The sequence below is a fragment of the Rhopalosiphum padi genome, chromosome 2 (genome assembly GCF_020882245.1).
Source record: "Rhopalosiphum padi isolate XX-2018 chromosome 2, ASM2088224v1, whole genome shotgun sequence".
NCBI lineage: Eukaryota > Metazoa > Arthropoda > Insecta > Hemiptera > Aphididae > Rhopalosiphum > Rhopalosiphum padi.
Window position 1 is genome coordinate 11,342,021 of NC_083598.1, and position 25,490 is coordinate 11,367,510.

Genomic DNA, 25,490 nt, shown 5'->3' on the forward strand with positions numbered 1-25,490 from the left:
GCAACAATAATAAAAGAAAAATATACTCCCTCAGGTATATTATATACGAGTCAGCTGCTGTCTCTTGCTCCGCGTCGCGCAGTTGGCCAGCACTCCCGCTGAGAAGGTGACTATGCGTGCGTGTGTGTGCGTGTGTGTGAAAGAGTGTGCGAGTCAGGCTACCGACGAGGAGGACAAAAAAACATTTATAATAACAATATTATATTGTTGTAAGTTCGTTTTCGGGTTTATGTTTTTAATGAACCCGAGTATATAAAATATTATTATTATACCCCAGATTTATCAAACAAGACGAGGCGACGACGACGAGAAAAAGGCAATGCCGGGTTGGGTAGGTATGGTGATTTCTTCTCTACCGAATACGATTTCGACCTGACGTTCCCGATATGGATAAGAGGGCGGCCGTTGTATCTGTATTATATTCCGATTTTTACGAGTTTAAAAATAATAAATTGTCTTAGGCTTTTCAACGGCTAACCGGATTTTTAAATATTTTCTATGTCACCGTGCAACGTAATAGTTTTTTTTTTTCGAGCGTGAAGTTTGATTTTACTTTAATTTATTCGTCATTGATTTGCCGCCGCCGACGAAGTCGTAATAAAAATATTATCAAGGAAAACTAATTAAATTATCGGTTAAATGGACACATAAATTCGTTATAATATAATGTTATTTTAGAATATAAATAAATATGTGCGTATGACTGTCGTTTTCCAGACGTAATTCAATGTAAACCGAATTACTCGTATTCCCCTTTGAAGATTATAGTATTAAAGCTACTCAGTAGCCATTATAGTTATTGCCATTATATTATGTGCATAATTTAGATAAAGTTGCCCTAAAAGAGGTTTAGAAAATTCCCATTTGACTTAAAAGGTTTAAATCTGACACACAAATTAAATTACATCATATGTGTCTATATACATATTTTTGTACTCAATTTTAAGCACATATAATATAAATAATTCATAAGGCTGCAATACAAATACAAACTTTTATATAGCGTAATACTACCATTGTGTTCTGCCCCCCATTCATCACGGTGCATTTCTTATAATATATTTAATTATTATTGTTATTATTATTCAAATCGTATGGAACCAGTTCGTTAAAATTGTTTTATTTTCAGTATTTGCATGATATAAAAATTGTTTTATTTTTAAATGCTTCTGGTACATAAGTGGTAAAAAACCAAAAATAAATGGAAAAACTAACTGTAGACATAGCCGTATACTACAGTTAAACAAAAATAAATAACAAAATGTTTAAAATAAATGCAAAATGTATTAACGAGTGGTACGAAAATTATTAAATTAAATGTACCTAACTAATGTATCTTGTTATGCTTGGGTAAATGTAACAATTATTTAAAGTAGTTTATTTACAAGTTAGTTTTAGTATTTTGTAAATAGTCGGGTTACACTTGAATTCGGGTTAGATAAAACTATACATTGTAACATTACTTTGCTTTTATTGTGATTTAATTGTTGAAATATTTTAATTTAATTAATATGAAATTAGGTCACATTCTTATTGTTTCCTTATTTTCTCGTATAAATTGTATGACTTTAGCAGTATCAGATACATTTTTAGTTTTGTTTTTAATTTCTATAGAATACGTTGTAATACAAAAAGCTATCAATATTATCGATCAGCCTTTCTATACTACTTATACAAAGTACCGTCTATTATAGTATAGATTTAAATGTGTATACCAGAATAATTTAGAATGTTCAATAATAATTATAATATTATTAAGTGATTTAAGCTCACAGTGTGTTTCATTAACAGGCATTAGTATTAAAATATTTTCTTTAAAACGATAAATAAAATATAAGCGTGAAATGAGAGTTAAGTAAATTCCAGTTTAATATAATACGATGTTTTTAAAAATTAAAGAAGTTTTATCCTATTTTTCTGGAACCGATTTATTAGAAACATTAATGGTCGTAAAATTCACAATAAATAAAAAAAAACCTGTTTTTTTTGTCATCTCATTGAACGTTTTTATCGATAAAATCGAATTCTTAAAAGAAAGGTAAATTTATGTGAATGGCTTATTTTTGTCTCTTTAGAAAAAAAATATATAAATATACATGTATTTATATTTTCAGACGGCGTTTTACATCATTATAATAATATAATACCCGTTGATTGCGGAAGATGCTTCCGTTTTCAAAGTTTTCCGTTCACCACGCCCATCATCTACAGCGCCCACCATCAATTCTCACGCCATTAATTACGCTACGCTACAGATTTCCACTACCCTCAGCCCGATTTTCCCTAGTCAGCGTTACATAACGCCGAACACTATATCTATTTAATAGGTATTATATTATTATGTCAGCGCGACGTGCTCTTTTTTTGGTGATTATTAATATTTTAATTATTATTGTAGAAATAATATGTATCCGTATTATTGAGAAAAAAAAAGTCTTGATAAATCTATCGATCTGAATAAAAGCATAAAAATAAATAACTCAATCGTCTCAGAATTCTTGTATGTATTGTATGTATATAGACATATATACGTTGCGATCGTTTGAGTTTTCAGATTCTTTTTTTCGTATTTATCTCATGTTTTTTTTCCGTTCGTCTATGCGTTTGTATCGAGCCGCCCCGGATTCCCGGCTAATATGATCTGGACATATCTCGCGATCGATGTTATCGTGCGCGTCGTCTGGAGTATTCGGGTCCGGCCGAAAGAAAAAATTAACAGAAAACGTACACACGCGCTCTGCAGTCGGTTCTAAAAAACCGGACCGAGCGAAATGCCGGTGCAAATCACCTGGATAATATTACAACACTTGTTATGTCATTATAGACGCGACGGTTGTTGATCTCGTCCGGCTAGCGTGCATTGTGTTATAATAGGCATCGTTGGTCTGCCGCGATAGAAGGGCAAAATCACGAAACTTCCGACGGCGGCCCGAGAATTGTGACCGTCGGCAGCAACAGTACTAGCAATAAACATGAGATACAAAAAAAAAACAAAACAAAAAATATCATACTCAAAAATTATAACGACGACACGGGTTTGCCGGCACAGCCCTATTGTTCTGAATTTAAAAATTCCTCCGGCCCGGTTTTTTTTTTCGTCCGTCGGCTCCGTCATCCGAATTTCATTTTTTGGCACCGGTTTTCGCATTGCCTTTCCGGTCGATCGGTCCACCGACGTCATAAATCAGTCAATTAAAAATTATATTTTCGGCGGCGTCGCGCAATAATTCTTCGTTATCAATCAACATGAAAGGCAAAAGTGATCGGTTCACATGTTCTCGGACACGTTCTGTGTATCAGATCTCAGATATGACGGGGATAGGTACGACGGCCAAAAAAATAACATAACTCGGACAGATGATAGAACCGTTAAGTCATAGCAATAATTGCTTATTTTAAACATATATATATATATATATATATATATGGACATAAAACAATAAATATTTCGGACTTAACCTGTTAGATGTTACGTTAAGCAGGCAAAAATATAAAATATGAAATTTAAACCAAAATTTGAATAAATCATTGTTTGATAATAATCTACATTTCTTATCATTTAAAAATTATACTAAAAATGTCTATATTACCAATATTTTTTAACATATTTTATAAGTAAAATATAACGAATACAATGTATTTTGATTACATAATATAGTTTTAATAAATTACTTTTTTCTTTCAATAATAAATCGATTAGAAAGTTTTTTTTATTTTAAATAAGGAAGATATCAAATATTAAATATATAATATTTATTATATTTTAGTAAGTTAAATTTATTTTCAATGAGCATATTTTATAAGAAGTGTCCTTTATATTAGTTATTCTGGAAATCTTGAGGAATAAGTACACTATGTTGTATATAAAGAAAATAAAATGAGTTTTTCATATATTTCAAATCGTATTACTTCCAGTCAAGTATTTTGAATATTTTGGCAATAGTTCTGAAATACGGTGGCAATACCATAACTTTGCGGAAACAATAAAATCGTATATAAAATATGATTTTATCGCATATGTTATTGTAATGTATTCTGTTTCTCAGTACAACAATGTGGTTATTGATATATTCAAGGGAGTTATATCGCTGATCGACGAATTCGAAAACTTTTGGGACAGGGGTCATATAGTATGTGTTTTTTTTTTATATACGAATGCAAATTTTGAGGGGTGCACTGCAAAATGGTCACACACAAACACGTGCATCGAAAACAATGGATGTCCCAAAGGATTCACGATTCATAATACAACCGACAGCTAGTGAGTATAATATATATTGTAACACGACGAGAAAGGCTTGACGTTTGACTGCAGTATATATATATATATATATGTATAAACCACGCGGTAGGTTTATATAATATTTTATAATACCTCCATCAGAATTTTAGGACTCTCACAGTATAACGGCCACGTTACGTGTATCCGTATTATAATATATTATAGGCTCAATATATTTATTACGATTTAAACTATTACGTGCATATATAATTGAAAAAATATCTTTTCGTTTTTTTTTTTTTTACTCGCGTAAAATTAAATCGTTCATTCGTGCGAACATGACGATAAAAACAAATTACGGGCGGCACAAGGTAATCGTATGCCTGCGTAAAACTGAATAGGCAATAACAAAAACGCAGTGTGGATGTCGGGGCTCGCGGGTGCAGGTTGAGTGGGTGGATGGAGTGGAGAAAGTATAGGGTTTTGGGGTGTGTATAGGAAAAGCCAGGAGCACCGCGCGCGTGCGCCCATGGATGGCGTGAAGAACGTTGGGGGTGGAATGGGGAAAAAAACGAAGGGTTCTGTGGAAAACAAGAGGATTTCGGTAATATTCTGTCGAGCAGCGCAGGACGACTATCCCTCGCAGTCCACACGCCACCGTCGCCGCTATCGGAATAGCCGAAAATTCCCCGGACGGGTCTCCGCGGTTGTAATTTCCAGAAATCCCCCTTTCGTACCTTTCCAGAAGATAATCCGTCACGACCCTCGTATATAATAATACCTACTGTGCAGAGGATGTTTTAAATCTTCTTCTTCTCCTCCTCCTCCTTCTCCAATTCAGCCCTCCCCTCATTCCGTACCTATTTATATATATATATATACACACACGCGCGCACACTATATTATGCTGTATACTTCACCTCAACACCGAGTCCGCGAGCCCCTAATAACACGGAAAGCCGTGTGTCAAGTTTTCAGCACGTCGGCAAGGGTGCAGAAGTCTATGAAATACCCTATATAGCTGCACCTACGCGTGCTGCGTAACAAATATAAATGATTCAGTCAATGATTACATCTACGAACGACTATAATTATTATTTATTATTACATTGCTCCGTGGCATCGATTTCACATAATAATTAAGACGATTTGTTTTTGAACGGTTGCCTTGTGTTTGATTAAATTACACGCATACTAAAATAAAAGCCATAATAATGCTATAATAAATAAATTATGATACAAAAAAAATATTAAAACAATTTAAAAAAACCAAAAAAATTAAATAAAAAATGAAAATATTTATTATATTTTTTTGACGTATTGCTTTATAGTAATTAAGTTTTTTCTATAAAATTGTTTCAGTTTTTTTTTCTTTTCAATGATAATCTTTAATTTATCTACCATGTACATTTTTTATCTTCGTCAATTATGTTTTTGGGTATTTTTTTTTTAAATTATATCACTTAAAAAATATTCGTGATACATAATATTATATTATACTATATATAATATACAGTAAGGACCGAGGAGATTGAAAACTACGATACGGATTACAAACGAATTACTATAACCACACGTGCGTTGTCTGAAACGGAGAATATAAAATTTAATATCCATTAAAACGTTGTACGTATATTATATATACATATGTGTGTGTGTGTGTGTATGTGTGTGTGTGTGTGTGTGTGTGTGTGTGACGTGTGTATATCTTTTTTCATACGACAGAGCACACGTGTGACACGTCTTTCCAAGTAGCGGATTGTTCTCATATCGGTGGCATGTCCTCATTCAAAGGCGCCACCACACGCACCTATAACACATAAAACTTATTCAACGTGCCACTACTCCACTGCAGGACGTATCCTTAACTACCTATACCCCATAATAGGACCATGTGAGTTTCGATTTAATAATATGTGTATTCGTTTAAAGTTTTTTATTTTTTTTTTTTTTTGCTCGTCAGTCTTTCGTTTCGAACATCTCAGAAAATCTATCGACAAAAGACAAACAAACCGACGAAGACAAACTGAAAAAAAAACAAAACAAAAGAAAAACAATTCATGCGATTCGACGTGACAGAGCACCTGTACCGCGTAAACTTTATCCCTCGTCGAATAAATCTCTCCGTTTGGACACTTTCATCATTCGCAATCGAACGGAAACTTTTATCTATATCATTGCGTATAATATAAAACGCGCACACCTATATATATATATATATTCACGACAAACGTAGAGACCCGTGAACCGTATAAAAGTTAGGCAGCCGGACGTCGTCGTTTTGCGACCGATACGCGTCGCAAAAGTTTTGCCGGTTTTTGTAGTTTTTTTCTTCTCCTCCTTTTCATCTACACTCGTCCGATGCGCGACGGCCCACCACCGTCACTGCAAGCCGACCCCTAGTCGATTACAATTTCGGTAATGGTCGACCCCGAAGAGAAGAGTTTTTCGCGATACACATGGCACGCGGTGGACAACCACACACTGCACCATACCCTCATCCACCGGAAATGGATGTCCGGTTAAACTTAAGTGGCAAACCGTTATTTATTAATAGGTCCCGCGCGTTTGGACAGTGTGCACCACGGCGACGGTCGTAAAGGACGTGTAGGGTTCCGGGGACAAGTGTCGTGTGTTCCGGGTCCTCCATTCACAGATATCCTTGCCTATCTTTCCCTTTACCCCGAACACTTCACTTCTGACCGTCACGCGGTTATTTATTACCGGCAGTCCGACACCTTTGTCTTTCGTTTCTATTTCGATTAAGCGCGTCGCCAACTGCAGTGACTAGATATATTTAGGTGCTCTACAATACATATTGTCCAATAAGCATACTTATACTTCTGATAAGTAGATATCAGCAGCTGTTTTCTATCAATATTGTTACGTTTTCATATTTGTTAGGAATATGTTTTATACATTTAACATACTTCCAACGTTAATTTAATATCCAAATTGTCGAGTCATCAATTTTTGAACATGAATAATATATTCTCTGGTAAATCAGAACCCTCACAGGTTTTACCAATGTTGTCACGCGTTATAAGTCCATGTGATTTCATTTTCATAATGCTGGGACGTGGTTTCTCCACGATGTCAACAAATTGTTTCGAGTCATTTTCTCTCACAAACTACACAAATATAGTTTTTTAATGACTCACCCATACTTTATTAAGTGTAGATAATCAAAATATAATGTCGAGTGTTGGTTGTTGATTTTAGTCATCGAAACGTTTACCGAGAATCATCTTATAAACGTGACGCATAAATAACTATAATGGCCTATACCACCGAATATTACACTTATTGCCATCGATGATGACAGCTATTAAACAAACTTTCAAAATAATGCAAATAAAATGTTTTCACTTTTAGTTTGTTTCTCAATAAAATATTTTGACTTTTTGAATTTTGATTTACTTTATTTTTCATTAGCTGACTTTATATTTAACTAAGTACCTATATTATAATAATTTGTTTAATTAATGATATTATTGTTAACTATTATAGGTAGATATAACAAATAATATTATACTTCATTTTTGTAGATTTATATTGAACAAAATATTAATATATTATTTGCTTTGTTAAAATGTAAATATTGAAAGTACATAAGTCTTTTTTTCATAAACTAAGAAAAATTTAAGTATAAAATAAAAATAATACATTTTGTAATACGTGTTTTATGTGTTTTATGTTATTTGTTAATGTACTATACTCACGAACGAAATTTAAATCAGTGTTTCGAATAAAAATACAATGTAAGGACTTAATTTATATCAAGCAACACTTTTAAAGTCATATTATTATATATATATAAACCAATTCATTTACTTTACCAATGACTTTTCCCTTTTTATGTTTGGAACATTTTCTTAATATCGTTCAGTATTAACAATTCCTCGTTTTTCATTCCTACCGGTCTGAGCCTTTCAATAGTCCTAACTAAAAGAAATAAAATGAGGAGGGGTATTGCCTTAGAGCTTTACGTTCCTCTACCTCGTCTTCGACATTGAGAATTAATCTCAAGACCTCTCGATATATACAGGTATATAAAATACACTAGATGTCGGCCGTCCGAAGGGAGATTTATCATAGTTTACCCCCTTCAACCATGAGGTCCGTCTCCCTAACAAGTTAAGACTTTTAATACCCTGCATCATATATAATATATATATATATATATATATATATAATAAAACCTGCGCTCTTTCTCTCTCTCTCTCTCTCTCTCCCTATCTCCTTACACGAGAGTCGTCGTAGGTTAAGAGAAATACAATTTACTTATCTGTCACAGTGTACGGGTGACATGATAATGGCAGCCACACTGTTACCTGTACAAGGTGAAGAAGAGTTGGTTAGGTCTTGAGAGGGGTGGTTCTATCTCCCATGGGGCCTTCCACCGGGACTTTGGCGTATACACCTTCTTATCGCGTGAATTACGTAGTTTCGTGGAAGATGTGAACCACGAGATTTATGTATGGAGAAGCAACCGAACAGAGGTGGGCAGACAGACCGGATTTGGGAGTTTAATTAAAGCGGACCAAAAGTTTTGCTATAGCTTATTTTAAGCTCCCGGGCCCACGTACGCGGACCCCTCTACAATTATTTACTTATACGTGCTTACGTTTTAATACCCAACCATCATATGTGATAGTGTGTTAAGACATTTTTATTTCCATTCGAAACACTGTAAAATTGTGTAACTATATACACTTTTCAACCAGTGTTTTAGTGTTGGAGTATAATTGAACAGTTGGTTTATACACAGTAATATATGAGTATGCAAACTGTGAATGAAAACTATTTCTCTGATCAATATCCCGTTCGGTTTTTCCCCAATTATCCACCCTTCAATTGTTTTGAGCGATTAATTATAACTGTCTGACTACTCGTATATTATGGTTCGTTGTACGAGTTTGGTACCTATTTCAATTTATTGTTCTTTTGCAGAGTTTTAAATTACATTTAAATTCACATCGTACTGTACATCATCTATTTTATACGAATACATCAAAAAGTTTGCAGCCAACTTTAAAAACAAATTCAGAACTAGTGACTGAAACTTTTACATAAAACGTATTGCATGGGTGAGACGACATTTTGTTTCATTTATGAACTTAAGCATTGTAATAGTTGACATGAAGATCCAAAACAACAAAAACCTGTTTTTAAATGAATCCTTAATTAGTAGTTTGTGTTATAGTTGTACCTTTTGGTTTTCAAGCATTTAGTAATTATAATGGCAATTATACAACTCAACATATAATTAAATTATATTTGTATTTAACATTTTTGATAAAGTATAACTTTAATTTCAGTGGTAATTTTTCTTATTAATATTTTGGTTTAAATAACACACTATTTATATAAAATTTTAAAGAAAAAAAAAAGGATATTATTAGTAACTAATTTTGTATTTAATTCCACAAAAATTAAAACTGAACATATTTTTATATCAGTCAAATCGTTGGTTCTCTTTAAATAATTATTCGATAAAAATGTATTTCATTTAATAATATTTATAGAAAAATTATAAATACTTAAAAATTATACGAAACAATAAAAATACATTTTTAACATCAATCTACTATAATCGCATTTTATTATTCTGATAACTTGTGTATAAGATTGCTTAAAACTAATATAACTTACCTAAATAATTTACAGCATTTAATTTCTTTTTGTCATAAGATAGAAAAATCATACTTGAATTCAGTGTGAGAAAAGTATAAAAGAATAAAAAAGATAAAATAAATTGCTCATTTTAAAATAAAAGCCTGCATAATGTTCCTTCGGGGAGAAGGCGTTTATTGCTGAAGTTTTTGCGAAGTTGCGGGACTTTTAATAAACGGATAGTCCAATATCTATGAACCTTGTCACACAGCGGCGAACTTTTATACAACTTTGTTTACGTTCTCTACGTTTAATGTATTATAATAACACCGTATTTAGTTTGTACGTAATGTGTATGCAACTAGGTGCTATTATTTGCTGGGTAAATAAATGATACATATATATATATATATATATATATATATATATACGTATATAACAGTGAAAACAAAATGTCGGAATATTAAAAATAAAGACTTAAAGGTAAGTTTTATTTTTTAAGTTTTTTTTTATTCTTGTAATCATATTTACATCACATTTTATATGTCCGAAAAACAAACATGTTTATTCCAAAAGAATCATCCTAAATTGTTTTGTAACCCACCATAATGACTTGTAGGTATCATACCAAGTTTAATGACTAGTTTTGGTTCATTAAGCAATACGGTTTATGGGACAACTAACCGGAAAAAACATCAAACTTGTTTTGAAACGAGATGTAAACTAATGGTATTTACCCAAAACTTAAATCGTACAAGTTAATACGAAAGTCCCCTCGAGACAACGTAGTTGTCTTTTCTGTGACACTTTAAACTATTTGGGACCTTAATCATTCGCCTTCTGATTAATACTAATGAACTAAAAACATTGAACATCAAAATATATCTTTAGTTTATCGATAAATTTGATTAATCTTATAAGTTTTGTGAATTATTAAGGACAAATAACAGTTTAATAAAATATTACTTACTTATAACTTATTAACACGAATAATACAATTATTCAAAACATAAAATCAACTTATCATTTAAATATATTAAAAATATTATTTTAAATGTAAAGTTATAATTTAATTGGTGTATTGAATTTAAAAAAAAAAAATAGAAAAATTTAAATAAGGTATAAAATTAATTAAAATTAATATTACCTTATAACACTTTTTTTTTTAGTATAATTTATGAATTAAACTTCTTAGTACATGCGTTAATAGTTCCTGTTTAGTTTCCAAATTACCGATATACTCAATTTGTTTAATACAAACACTAAATATCGTTTCATGTAGTAGTCTTATGCTTTACCTATAGATAAATTCGTATAATAGGAATTAGCTAAAATGTTCGATAAAATCAATTATATATATATAAATAGTTTATGCTTAATGTTTCCATATTATATTATGATTTTAGCCGATTGCAAAATACTATTAGGGTGCAAATAGTTGTAAAATAATAAATATACATATATATAATATAATGTACCACAGTCATTATGTTAGTGTAGTAGCATATAATCACTATAATGTCTTCTCTATATCGGATGTTATCTGTTCGAGTTCAAAGGAAAATCTCGATTCAAATGAAATACAGAAAAGTCCAAAAGGGCTCTTACTAAATAACACATCGGATTACAGCTAGCTGAATACGGGACAGTGTCACCCGCGTACACCCCGTCAACACGACCACGATTCTCGTTTTCCTAATTCGGTTAAAAAGACCTTTGTGCGACAAGACCCCATGCTATATTATAGCTAGGTACTTTTCTATGTGTACAACTGTATAAGTTATATTATTATTACAGTTGTGTAATTAATAATAAAATACTATATCGTTAATTAATATCCACCGTACGTATACGGTAGCAGTAACATCGCGATAACCCAACACCGCCTCCCACAAGCCAGTTCTATACATCTCCTCCTCCCACGACCTTTTTCTCCACCCACTATTACTTGGCACACACATACATACCCGACCACCGACCTAACCCCTTCCTCTGCTATACTCAACCGGCTGGAAGTGTTTTGCCTAACCGTGCGAAATCTCCGGTATTTGTACACCTGACAATACGAAAACACACCACGCCACACCAGCCTCCACCGCCGGTCGTGTGTATACATAATAACTCGCCGTGTAAACTCACGACCGCCTTTAATGAGTGCAAACACGCGCGACGGGGATTACGGAACAGCAGAAATTGCCGGGCGCGACGAAAAACTTAAACCGAATTACAGCAGTAATAATATTATTTTCATAGGCCAGCCACAGAAGCTGAATACAATTGCACTTGCAAAAAAAAAAATTCTATCATTAATCGTTATTTCAAAATTATCACCATATTTTATAACTGTGACAAATATTTTCGAAATATCGTCGTATTCTCGTATTCGAATGCATAATTCGATCGGAGAGGTACCTATGTAAAAATTAATTGGTAATAGCAATAACAACATTAAAAATAAAATCGCAAATATTGTTACGTTATACTTTGTTTATATTTTATATTCCCGGTTTTGACATGATAATATCTCGGATAGTGTTAATAAAAATATTTATACACATAATAATAATAAATTTCGATATTCGTGTGAAAACGTGAGATTAAAATTTCAACGAATATGTCCTTTTCATCCCAATAGAAAAATACGTGCTTATATTACAATCGACGACATTGTTGTATAATATCCAATCTAAAATAAGGGATTATGATATGCCATTATTTCAGTGAAAAATAAACATTTCGAAACAAAATGTATAATATATCGAACGAACTAATATTTTCGTTTAATAAAACACGTAAACCGCAGACCTCAATTGGTTTATAGATATATTAGTTATACGTTATATATATATATATACGATGTGTACAAATGCGAATGTCTATATTTTGTTTCAAACCAGACGTAGGTATTATATAATTTACCTTAAGTGAGATGGGTCAGTGTTCATTGCTGTAGGTCTAATGAAAATATCACGAAATTTAATATTGATGCGTTATGAACACGCAATAATAGGACACGATAAAAACTTGCAAAATGAACACCCTAATTGAGATATACTACCTACTCCACGAAGATAAAAAAAATAAAAACATCATATTTTTTTTTTTTTTTTGAAGGGTTAGTCCATTAATAATGATGTTGTCTACTGCCCACAATCGTAAAAGTAATTTTTTATAAATATAAATTTCATTGGCAGATCATTACGATGATTGCAAGTAAATAAAATGTTGAATAATACGAGTTTATATTTGTATAGACAATTTATTAGCGATTCCGTGTTTTTAAAAATTGATAAGATTCATTTCGTACACGTATACAGTTTTCAGTTCGTAATGGTCTACTTAAAGTCACGTGCAGTGTGGTAAATTTCTAGTAATGATAACTATTTTCCAGAAAATGTTTATAGCCAAGACATTTAAATGTAATGCAACTAATGCAAGTTTTAAAAAGAAGATCCAGTTCGACTCAGTATAGTCGAGTGATGAAGCATAAATCCGGTAGACACTGAATTATTATTAAATTCAAAGCTAGTACAAATTAATTATTTCTTCGGGTAATTTAATTGCATTGAACGAGAGGTATAAAAATAAAGTGGAGAGCAAAGCGTGGTGATGAAAAATAAGGGTGAAAGTATGGACAGACAGTATGGAGAGTATAGTATGGTAAAGGTGGTGGTGGTGGTTGGAAGACGAGGACACTTCATTCACGGTGCATAGGGGAGTGTAGAGGACTTAAGCCTCTGACGACGATATATGCTACCGCGTTATGAAAGGTACACGTCAAAGGTCTTAAGGGACGGATGGGGGGATAACTTTTTATCGGGAAGCCAAGAATCACGCGTTCGAGAAATTCCATGTCTGTAACGTACCAGAAAAATCTGAGTCAAAATATAGAAAAAAAAAAGAAGCAAATAATGGAATAAATATATGCCTTTAAAAATAGAGTATTACACATTTATTGGTTTTAAGTCACTTGTCTTGAATGGTAATTTTTACGTTGACATTTTTTTGTATAATTATAATTATTATTATTATTATTATTGCAGTGTATCTATCCTTCCAATATCGGAAACAAATGAATTCGCTAATTGCTGGAGTCATTAGTAAACTCGTTGGTATTATCAGAATGGATGAAATACACATAATTCATTATTAACGAACATTCCACAGTCATGCGACACGTTTAGTTAGCACCAGAGATATATTTTAATATCCATGTAATTAAATTTTTGTTTCCGAAAGATGAACGCTAAAAAAAACATTTAAAAAAAAAAAGAGTATCTCTAGAAACTCATTTCCGTAAGACTACCGAGTAAAAGAAAATGGGCGCCATTCGCATTTAGAACATTATGGTTTTTCGGATGCTGTTCGATGACGTACATCATAATAACATATGCGATAGCGACGAGGCGGAGAACGATTTAAGTTGTTACAACGTGCGACAGGTGTTGAGAACTATACGCCTCACCGAATATAAGGTATATAATATTATTACCTTTGTCATTGTTGTTATTATTATCATCAATTGTGCAAAATAGTGGACGCGTAAAATTTTATACAATTTATACTATCTAACCGATGTAATACAACCCATAACGCTGTGTAATACTCGGCGGTGTGTATGTATGACACGTTCACCGCGTATAATTATTATATCCGACAGAGTTACCTTAGGTCATGGCTTAATTATTAAAGTTAGCCGTGCAGCATAACGATATTGTAGTTATTATATTATTAATGTCATTCTCACCTGCGGGCGCGTAGACAGCCAGGACGCAGACCGCGATGACAGCGGCGGCAGTGTTTAGCCGGCGGTCGGGTGACGGACGCATGGCTGCGGACCGTGTAGCGCAGACGAAAAAAGTCCGCAGCGGTGGACTCGATAATATTCAACACGATTGTCGTCGGCGATCGTCGGACGGCGACGACATGACGACTAAACTCCGCGGCGCGTCTTCCGAACACATGATACGTCCACGCGAATAAAAGTGTAAACACACGACGGTGCAGTGTTATGTTATGTTTTTGTCTTATACTTTGGCGATAGTTCACGGCGGTCCACGGAAACGTTTGATAAAACACAAACAAAAACACTTTATACTGGCGGAAGTGGTGTACGACACTTCCGGTCACGTCGATTGTCCGGAACCGATTGATATACTATATTATTATTGTTAGTGTTTTCGTGTATATCGTCGGGACGTTATTCTCTACCCCGTTAAACGACGATACCCGACGGACACTGTACGCGCGCACTTGCCGCACACGAACGCACGACAGCTGTACACTGTTACGCGGCGACCGACGACGGCGATGGCGATGAGAGGTCTGTACCGTAACGCGGACGGTCTTGTATTGACTGCCACGGCGCCCGGCGCTCGTGATAGTTGACGCGCGGTGGCGGCGGCGTCGTTGTCGTCGTCGTCGTCGTCCACGACACCATCAACGCAGTCCCTCCCGCACCCTTCGAAGATTACGGCAGCGCCCCCGGCGGACGTGAACGTACTCGAGTTTTCGCGAGGGAAAATTATTACAACGTCCCTACCGCACACGGTTTTCTTTCACAGTTTTACAATATATATATATATTATGCACTTACTATTATAAAAATATTGTACACGTCCGTACGTGAATATTGTAGACGAACACGAACACTATATATTTATATAATATGTGTATAGTATATGTTACTTTTCGTAAAATAAATGCATATACAAATTAAAGAATAAAATTAATTGTTTTATGTAATTAAAACAGTCACTGATGGATGTGATCGTATTTATCGGAAATGTAACTGTTTGGATATTATCGATGTATTACTCTATTCACGTCGTACACTCGGGCACATCGTATGCGCAATCTGTTATTATTGTGTCTAGGAGACGCATATTATTACCTATAATATGTATAAGAAATACTCGTTTTTAGCGTTACCATAATATTATGATTGTACTGTACTCTGAACAACTCGTTTCAATCTCAAAAATGTTGCCCCTTTCAGGTCACTCAATACTTACCATTTTTAGTTCACATACGTAGTCATACAACAATTACCATACTATCATAAATTCTTCGAAGTGTAATAATCAGAGACCGTTTTACAGACTCGTCTAAAACAATCTTCACTCATATTTTCACATACATATAGCTTAACATAGCTTTCTTATAATTGTTGATAAACCAATTACGTATATAATTTATAATACGTGTTTATATAATATAATCATGTTATTATACACCACTGTTGTACCTTTAGACAATTCAAAAATATTGATAATATGCATAATAAGCATTTCGGTAGAAAGGAATAATTTCTATTCAGAGTTACGTTTTCGATTCTCTTAAAAAAAAAATGGTTTTTGTAAAAATTATATTAATAAAAAACAAAAATTACCGATTTCTTATGTATTCTATGGCTCGTATGTCTAGCCAGTGAATACAAAAAATACAAATATAAATTAATATTGTTTTTATATATAACATAGATATATGTATTATCATTGTATTATAATACAATTAAAAAAGTATATAGGTATATTTGTTTTGTCTCTTATTATATTCTCATCTTAAAATTGTATATTAGCTCATACTCAATCAACCCTAATATCTAATTCAACCCGTGGTGTTAGCTGTGCGGCGGAACATCACTTCGTAGCGTTACACGGATGACAGACAAAGATAACAAATCGGAGTGTGGCGTCATGGCAATTACTTAGGTAAACCAAAATCTTCTTATATAACACTGTAGGTAGCATTAGAAAAAATAATAAATTAATAAATCTTCTGGAATAATAATATAATAGCATTGCGAATTAAATTGATGATACTGGTGCCCTTACATTCACGAATTACATTTTTTTGTTAATATTATGGTTTATAATTTATCTCATCAAATCGCATTAAACATGTTTTAATACATTAACATAATATAAAGATATTTCTTATAATATCTATTATAGTTCCTGTGAAAAACTAGATGGATTTCAGCGCCTTATACAGAAATGTTTAGATTTGTTAAGAAGTTTCTACATATTATCTGTATCTAACTTTTTTTTCGATTAAGAATAATGTAAACGAAGTAAAAATATTTTAATTTATAAATGTATAAGTGTATAATAAAAAATATTTATATTAGGTATTTAGATTATTCTGATACGCCTATATCATATGAGTCAATCATCAATAAATTATTGATAAAAGTAACATTTTAAGTTTCTAGGTAGACCTACAACCAATTATTATTATAGTAGGATGTATTTATAAAGTCATTCTATATTATTATTAATAAATAAGTTATTAAATATTTTATAAAAACAACATCATTAGGTTTGATTTATCAAAACAAAAATACCTAATTAAACGAAATATGTATGCAATTTATTGTATTATTGTTATTCTGTATAACTATTGAGCAGTCACGTATATGGTGTATCTAATAAATATTAACATATGATGTGTTTTATGCATTAATAGTTAGCAACTGTCAATATTTTATATTTATCAGAATAATGTTTTCATATTATAATACAATTAGATAAGATTTTTTTTTTAAATAAAAAAAATATATATTCTTTCTTTTTATAAGCCACATTTATCATTTTTCAGAAAGAATATAATAAATTATATTCCGTTCTAAGTCAAAAATAGTAAATTCTACTCGCGTTCAGCTTTTAAGATAAAGATATTTTGTATTAAATTTTGCCTGGGGTTTTCTTTGTGAAAAACGTTTGTAATAAATTCTTCGTGCATTGTATAGAATATAATAAAAAAACAATTTCCAAATCTATAATGATAATATTGATAAATAAAATAAAATGCAACGGATTAAGTAATGATTGGCATCCATAATAATTACCAATTTACGTCAAACTTTGAATTGAATTTTATAATTAGTTAGTTTATGATACTTTATTTTACTTAGAAAGGTTATGTTTTATTTACAGTCAATTAGTGTTTACTTTGTAAACTTTTTCTTGCTTGGTTATTGTCAATTTTAAACTTTTTATTGTGATTTACTTTTATAATTTGACAAATAAATCGATTTTATTTTTAAAACTTTTATGCATAAAAATATTAAATATTTACATAATATTATGAACGCATCACAGTAGTATTTTTCTATGATTTATAACCGAAGAAAAACAGGTATTTTAATGTAAAAAATATCACAAACTGATTAAAAAATGGTTATGGTTATGAAAATAAATCAATGAATTAAATTCAAAATTTGTTTATCAGAATGACACTTATGATAAAGAAGGTATTCTATAAAAAAAAAAAAAAAAACCAATGTTTAATTTTGTCAATTAGTAACTATTTCAAATAATTTAACTACCAGAATTAGAATCTTCAATTATTTGTAATAGCTTTAAATATTTTTGATGAAGTGCTCGATGAGATTTTAAGTGCATTCTTAATATTATTTAAAATTATTTGACAACATGTGACTATAAATTATAAATGGTTTGAAATAAAATGTTTTCTTTTTAAAACCTGTAATGTTAAATTTGTTTTTAGCACGGAATAACAAAATAAATAAAGAAGAAGTTAAGAACAACATTTTAGACATATTGATTGATGTTGTAACATACTAGTAGTTACGCATATACGAACATACAACACACACAATATAATATATATATATATACATATAAAGGCATATATATTCGATTCCAAAACACCAGTATGACAAACGGCCATCACTCAATGTCTACAAGAAATAAAATAGGTAAACAAAATGGATTCTGTATGAAATCCTTATGATTAGATTTATGTTGTATAAAATTAGAGGGGAAAATTGTCTCTTATAAAAGTTGACTGGAATACTGAGTATAATGTATTTTTTTGCAACTGAGTCCTTACAAAAATAATATCAAGAATGCTAAAACTGTTGATGACTTTTTTTCTTTTAGACAAAGAAATGAAAAATGCCAGCAATTACACGTTTTGAAAAAAGTCTACCTACTGTTGTACATTCAACGTTTTTTTTTTTATTCCATACTCCATGTTCCACATCGATAAACACATATTATACATATATACAGTTGATATTAATCTTTACCAGCTATCATAATTTATTCTTTGTTTATTTTCGTTGTTAATCTATTATGTGTATGTTGTATTTAATTTTTTACATCTAGTGACTGGATAATTCAGATTTTTTGGACTGATGAGATCAGCCAACTCGATTGATTTCCATCGGTCAAAAAAATTAAATTACGTATTTAAACATTGCATATTCGTAGATATTATAATTCAAATATATGTGTATATCCGTGATTTTACACGCGAGTTTAAATACTTACATAAAGTCTTCGACATGGTTCGTTATAAAATAATAAAAAAAATAAACATACATGATTAAAAATTATATGGATATTTTAAAGTAGTCCAGTTCTCTACATTGATCGTTTATAATTTTTATATTTCGAATTTTAAAGTAAACCAAGTGATGTTGATTTAAAATCGTTTTTATTAGTTGATTTAATTTAAAATGATTTCCTGTGTCTCTATCTGATTTCGTATGTTTTGCTTAAATGTCGTTATCTTGCATTTTATGGTTCCATCGTATTTCTGTATGCATTTCAGATATTACCTGATTTTATCTAAATGTTTATTATGTCATAAAAAATAAAGGTTAATCGAAAATAATTGTATAATACATGCAGGTAGCTATTAAATATTTATTTTGTATTAAAAAACTGTACCTGAATATACTATAAGCCATCCAACAACATTTCTCGAATAGATAGTCAGGCAAGAACCTAATCAAGTCACCCAATTATATTTCATGTGCCTTTATCTATATCATATTATATTATATTAACGATTGTGAGAATTAAAATATTGGAATTAGTCTAAAAACGTATTTTAGTGTGATACTTATTTTTCTATAAATACATATATTTAAAATTCATAAAATTCCAAAATTGATTAGAAAGATTTTATTAAATAAAATATTTAAATTACTGAACTATAATAATTTACAATTAAAAAAATTCTTTATAGTAAAAATTAACAACCTAAGTTATTTTATATTGATTGGACTTACTATAATAGGAACTAAAAAATGAGATAAATTAAAATAAACATTTTATTTCTGAGTTGTGGAACTATCTTAAAATAATATCATTTGTTAATCCTGAGATCTTTAATGGACTCATATATAATAAAGGCTTATATAAGTTATTTATTAATATTTTTTATTTTTTATTTTTTTTGTTTTATTAAATCGTATGATGCAATTTAATTATGCATAGTAATAGTAATAGTTTGATAGTATAACAATATTAAAGCATATTAAACAATTAAATTTAAAATTTTTTCCATAATAATAATAATATATTATAATAGGTATATATTATAATAATTATGTAATACAGTAAAAACAATATAAACAATTTATGACGTATTGAGTTCTTGAATAAGTTTAAAATATGTTTATTTGTTTAAGTTTATTTTAAATAAAAATTATAACTTGCAGATATTAAAATAAAATAAGTAGGCTTATAATTTATTGCATCATTAATACAGTGTGAAAATGCAAGCACCGTATATTTAAAAATAAATATTAACTAAGTGCTCGATTGATTGTATCATATAATTTAAATACGTTTTTGAAAAACATATTTTTACAATGACCATCAAAAATTACATAAAATATAGATTATATAATAACCCTAATTTTTTAAAAATACTTTATTATTTTTATGAATTCATAATAACAAATAAACTGAGTTTCTAACGAGCCACATTTCTACAAAAAAATGTATTATGTAATTTTTCTTTTGAATTCATTTCTAAAAAATAACTTTTTTTTACATTTATTGAAACTTTCAATAAAACAATGCGTAACAACTGGTACAGCCTTTGAAATTTTAAACAACTATAAGTGCAATTCCAAAGTTTTTTTTAACTATATCAAATAAAATATAATTTAAACTTAATTATTTTGCCTAAAACATTGTTTTTATTTGAATCAATAATTATTAGTAAAACTGATATATCCAATGAAACTTACTTAACATTTTAAATTTTTTTTCAAACTTACTGGTCACCAAAATTCAAGTCAATTTTTATGTTCATTCCTACCATAAATCCAACTATGTTCAAAATACTTAAAACAAGATTTGTGTAAACTTATCGTTTGCTTCTCAAAAACATTGAATTGAATTTACAGTATATTAATATACTTTCTACTTATAAGAACCTCTCTGTTCTCTATATTTTAAAACATTAATTTTACCGAAAAATATATGAATTGGTCCTTTATGGTTGTATAAAATACAATAAACAATGTTTATATCATGGAAAACCACAACAGTTTATGTTAAAATTAATGTAATAAACTCAATAATGAAATGAATATGACTCATTTCTGCGATAGTTGTTAAGATAATAGAAAACGTAATACCCATCCAGTAAATATCGAACGTTTCAAATGAATTACCCCTGTATACTGCAGTATCTACACTATTAAATGTTAACTAAAGATAAACACGTTTTATTATGTACATTTAATGATTCGACGTTAGTGCTCCAATATTATGTTCGTTAATTTGATCATTGAGATCGTTTAAAGCCTTTAAAAAAAAATACAAATTGAAGACAGAATATTAGATTGAAGTGAAATTGGATAAAATGTTCATTTACATACCATTTACACTATGTAGGACGTTGGTGTAGTTGTAGTATATTGAATACATTTTACGTTTTAAAAATCCTTAATTTGGTCAAAATGTTTTTAGGATTACAAAATAAGTATTAGACATTATACTTTATTGTTAAGTTATTAACACATTGTTTATTTAATTAACAACTTCCAAGATATAAAATAATTGTTTTTATTTCTATCTAATGAATAATATATAAATAACAAAAGACTATTATTATCACGTCACGCAACGACGCAATATTGTAGAGTTTTTGGATCACGATTTTGCATTAAGTTGTTTTTGGATCGTTCGAAGTTTCGCATGTTTAAATAGCTGTTGTTTCCATGGCTATCATACCGGTTAATTAATGAGAAGTCGTGAAACTGATCACGAAACCAATTAAAAAATAGACAAAACTAGTATCGCAGGTATTCTAAGAATAAAATAATAATATATAAATATGTTTTTATGTGACATATATTTATAAACGAGTTTAACATGCATTTTAAAACCGAAGTAATATAAGAAAAATCCAAGTATTAATATTGGCATATAATGTTTGATTATAAAGTAAAATAAAGGAAAGTATTTAAATCTATATTTATTTTAATGATTAGGGAACGGATTTGAATGCAATTTGCAATTTTTCTGAATATCCGAAAACATTGCTTTTCAAGCATAAAATTAATTTCATACATCAAGGAATTAAAAAATGTAACTTTTATTTTGAATTAAGTATTATTTATTTTGCATTATCGTACTTCTATGTTTATTATTTGTAATGTTTTTACTAATCAGATAAATATGATACCGTCGCCATCTGTAATACGGTTTGTCAAACGAAATTATTGTTGAAATATATAGGCACTTAGATATTTATATACACACATGATATTAAATGAATAATTAATAAGAATAAGAATGTTTCCAACGTTAAAAAAAGAAATGTCTGTTATGAGTGCATTAAATCATATTTATTAAGGTATTTTCCTTGTTTTTTTAGAGCATTTAAATTCGTTCCCTATTAATGATCATTAATAATTATAGATTTACAATCGTATTCAATATTATTGAATTATATTTATAAAAAAAATTATTTACTTAAAACTGTTTTTGATAATTTATTAATATTAAATATTATGATAAAATATTTACACGATTGCCAATTATTATACTATAATAATATATTATATTTGAATAACCATTTAAGTTGTATCATAAGGAAAACACTTGTAAAGAAAAAACGTATTTAGTTGAACTAAGGCATATTAACTGGCATAGATAATGTTACTTGAATTTTTTTAAAAGGGGACCTATATATGATACATGAAAGGTGGACATTTATTGAATTAACTTGTCCTTAACTGTGACCTTTGATTATAATATAGCCTCATGACATTTTACAACACTATCGTCAAGCGTGCGTAAAGATATTAAATCATTGATACTTTCTTTTGGTCATAAGTACCAAAGTACTTAACGATAATATCTTTTAAAGTATATGACGTATTCTATGACTCAACATTTTTATTAATATTGAAAAAAAATTGCTGTTATATTACACAATAACTGAAAAATATTGACAAACCATACTTAAATACAAAATCATTGGTAAGTAATATTTCTATATTTTAATATAGTATAATAGTATTATAAATAAGTTATAAATATTATGCAAAAAAATAATAATTTTTGATATTATGAATAAATATGTTTATGTAAATGGATTTGTCAGAGATAGAACTGTAAAATGGAAATATATTGTCGATTTAAAATTTCAATACCGAAATGTCGGTATCTATGTGTTAATTTACTGTAGTGTCAAAAATCAGTACCTCAAAATCGTTGTGTTTTTAACAACTGGTGGAGTTAATATTCAATTAATTTATGACAATAAAAATAAATACATTTTAAAAATGAAAACTTATTATTTCTGAAAATTCGTATTTTCTTGTTATTTTCTCTAATTTTAAAAATCATAACACTGTATCACGAATGCCTCTTACAATTCCCAGTAACATTCGTTATGGGGAAATTATCAAATAACTGCTTACTAAAATCTGAACCACTTTCCGCTAGTGTTATAAGTATTTGCTTATAGCGAAATGATTTTTATCTAATATAACATGACCCGCTTGTATATATAGTAGTTGCTCGTGAAGTTATTAATGTATTTCAGCTTTTACGTGAACCATAACAGAAAACCATATTATATATTTGTATTATGTTAAATTAAATAACATAAATTCACCAAAAATTGTTTTTAATTTTTGAAATAATGAATTTTTATATTAATCACACCAACATTAATATTAAAACAAACCCAATATTTAATTAAAGTTAGAAAACAAGTTAATACTGTATATAGACCTTTATTCCTTTTTACCATACCTGAATAAATATTTATTAATATTCTACTGATTCTACAGAAAATGTTGAATTAAAAAAATATATAATATCATATATGATAATATATTATACCTAGGCATTTTAATAATGCAAATGAATATATCAATGTAAAGTTACATAATTATTGTAATACTCGGTTATTCACATCGTATGATGTCATATTTGAATTTATTTATGCAATTTAGTTCATAATACGATAGCTTGTCAAAAGTAAACAATTGTTCTACCATTATGTTAAATTTAATTAAATCTTTCACACGCACAGTCAATATAAACAATATAAATACCAGTACCTATATAGATACAAATATTTTACTACGTTATTATTGTTAAATAATATTAAAGTCAGTGGTCATTTAAAATATTAAGCGGAATAATCATTTATTATTAATAATTATTATAGTTCATCATAAGCACTGGGTTTATCGTTGTGTTTGATTTTTTAATATTATATTTACCGACACCCTTATCATATAGCAAAATTATAATCATGTTTGTAAATGCAATAGCAATATACAAACATTTTATATTACTGCCATAGTGCCATAAAATATAATATGAAAGTGTGGTAAAGTAGTATACTTAATTTATGTGCTTATACATACACAAATAAACATTATAATAATATTATCATCCATAATCACAATTAATCTAAATTTTAACGATGTCTATGTAATTATAAGAAAAACGAGTGTGCAGACAGATTACGTTTATACAAATATTATTGTATATATTATACACTATTAAACGCGGATATTTCATCAAGTTTCTCCGCGAAGTCAATAATTTTTGACCCGTGTATTCCAATAATAATAATCAAACTATACAAACTCGATCGTTAGAATCGTGAATGAAAAAAAAAAAACAACATTATTTCATAACATACCTACGCCGAATGTACACTGCACGTGATACGCACGCACGCGCTGCACTGTAATATTAATCGAGTACCTACCTACCTACCTACTATACCTACCTACGATGTTGTGTGAAGTTTGTCGTCGATGATTTTCATCACACGACCACCTGTGTTATGGGTCCGTCATCGCGGTGTACGATCAAAAACAAAGTTAAATAGGACGTACGTTGGCCGACACTAAATATTTATCCTTATACAGTAGCGGAGATCGCACACCGTGGGTCGGCGTTTTTATCCGTTAAAACGTGTTGTCGACCGTGCCAAATCGGTCCGTGACGGCCGGAGAAGGAGCTGTGAAAACATAATATCGTCTCTTACGCATAACAGTTGGAAATATTACACGCGTGGCTAACAGCCATAACACGTTGCCGAGTGGTAGCAGGACACGACCCGAATGAGCGCAGATTTTTCTTCGCATTCAATTTTTTTCGGTTAATCTCCCGAGTGCTAACATCGAGTATATACACCTATACACGCGGATCACTGCGTCATTTCGTATAATAATATGATATACGCGTATATGATGGTATACATATATGCTCCACGTATATATTTTGTGCACACGCGTATTATACTACGTATGTACACACACTCACACGATGCAGAATAATATAATGCCCGGCACCCCGAAAAGAGAGTGAAAACGGCCAAATCCGTGTCGGTCGCGCTTATA

General features: G+C 30.1%; 1 protein-coding gene across 1 annotated transcript in view; it reads right to left on the minus strand.

The window, feature by feature from the left end:
- LOC132919411 (protein sax-3-like) overlaps window positions 1-15,219 on the minus strand; it is a 69,007-nt gene extending 53,788 nt beyond the window's left edge. The window contains exon 1 of the mRNA XM_060980997.1: window positions 14,586-15,219. Coding sequence (XP_060836980.1) covers window positions 14,586-14,667 — 82 coding nt within the window. The 5' untranslated portion in view covers window positions 14,668-15,219. The remainder of the gene's footprint in view (window positions 1-14,585) is intronic.
- Between the last annotated feature and the right edge of the window lie 10,271 nt (window positions 15,220-25,490).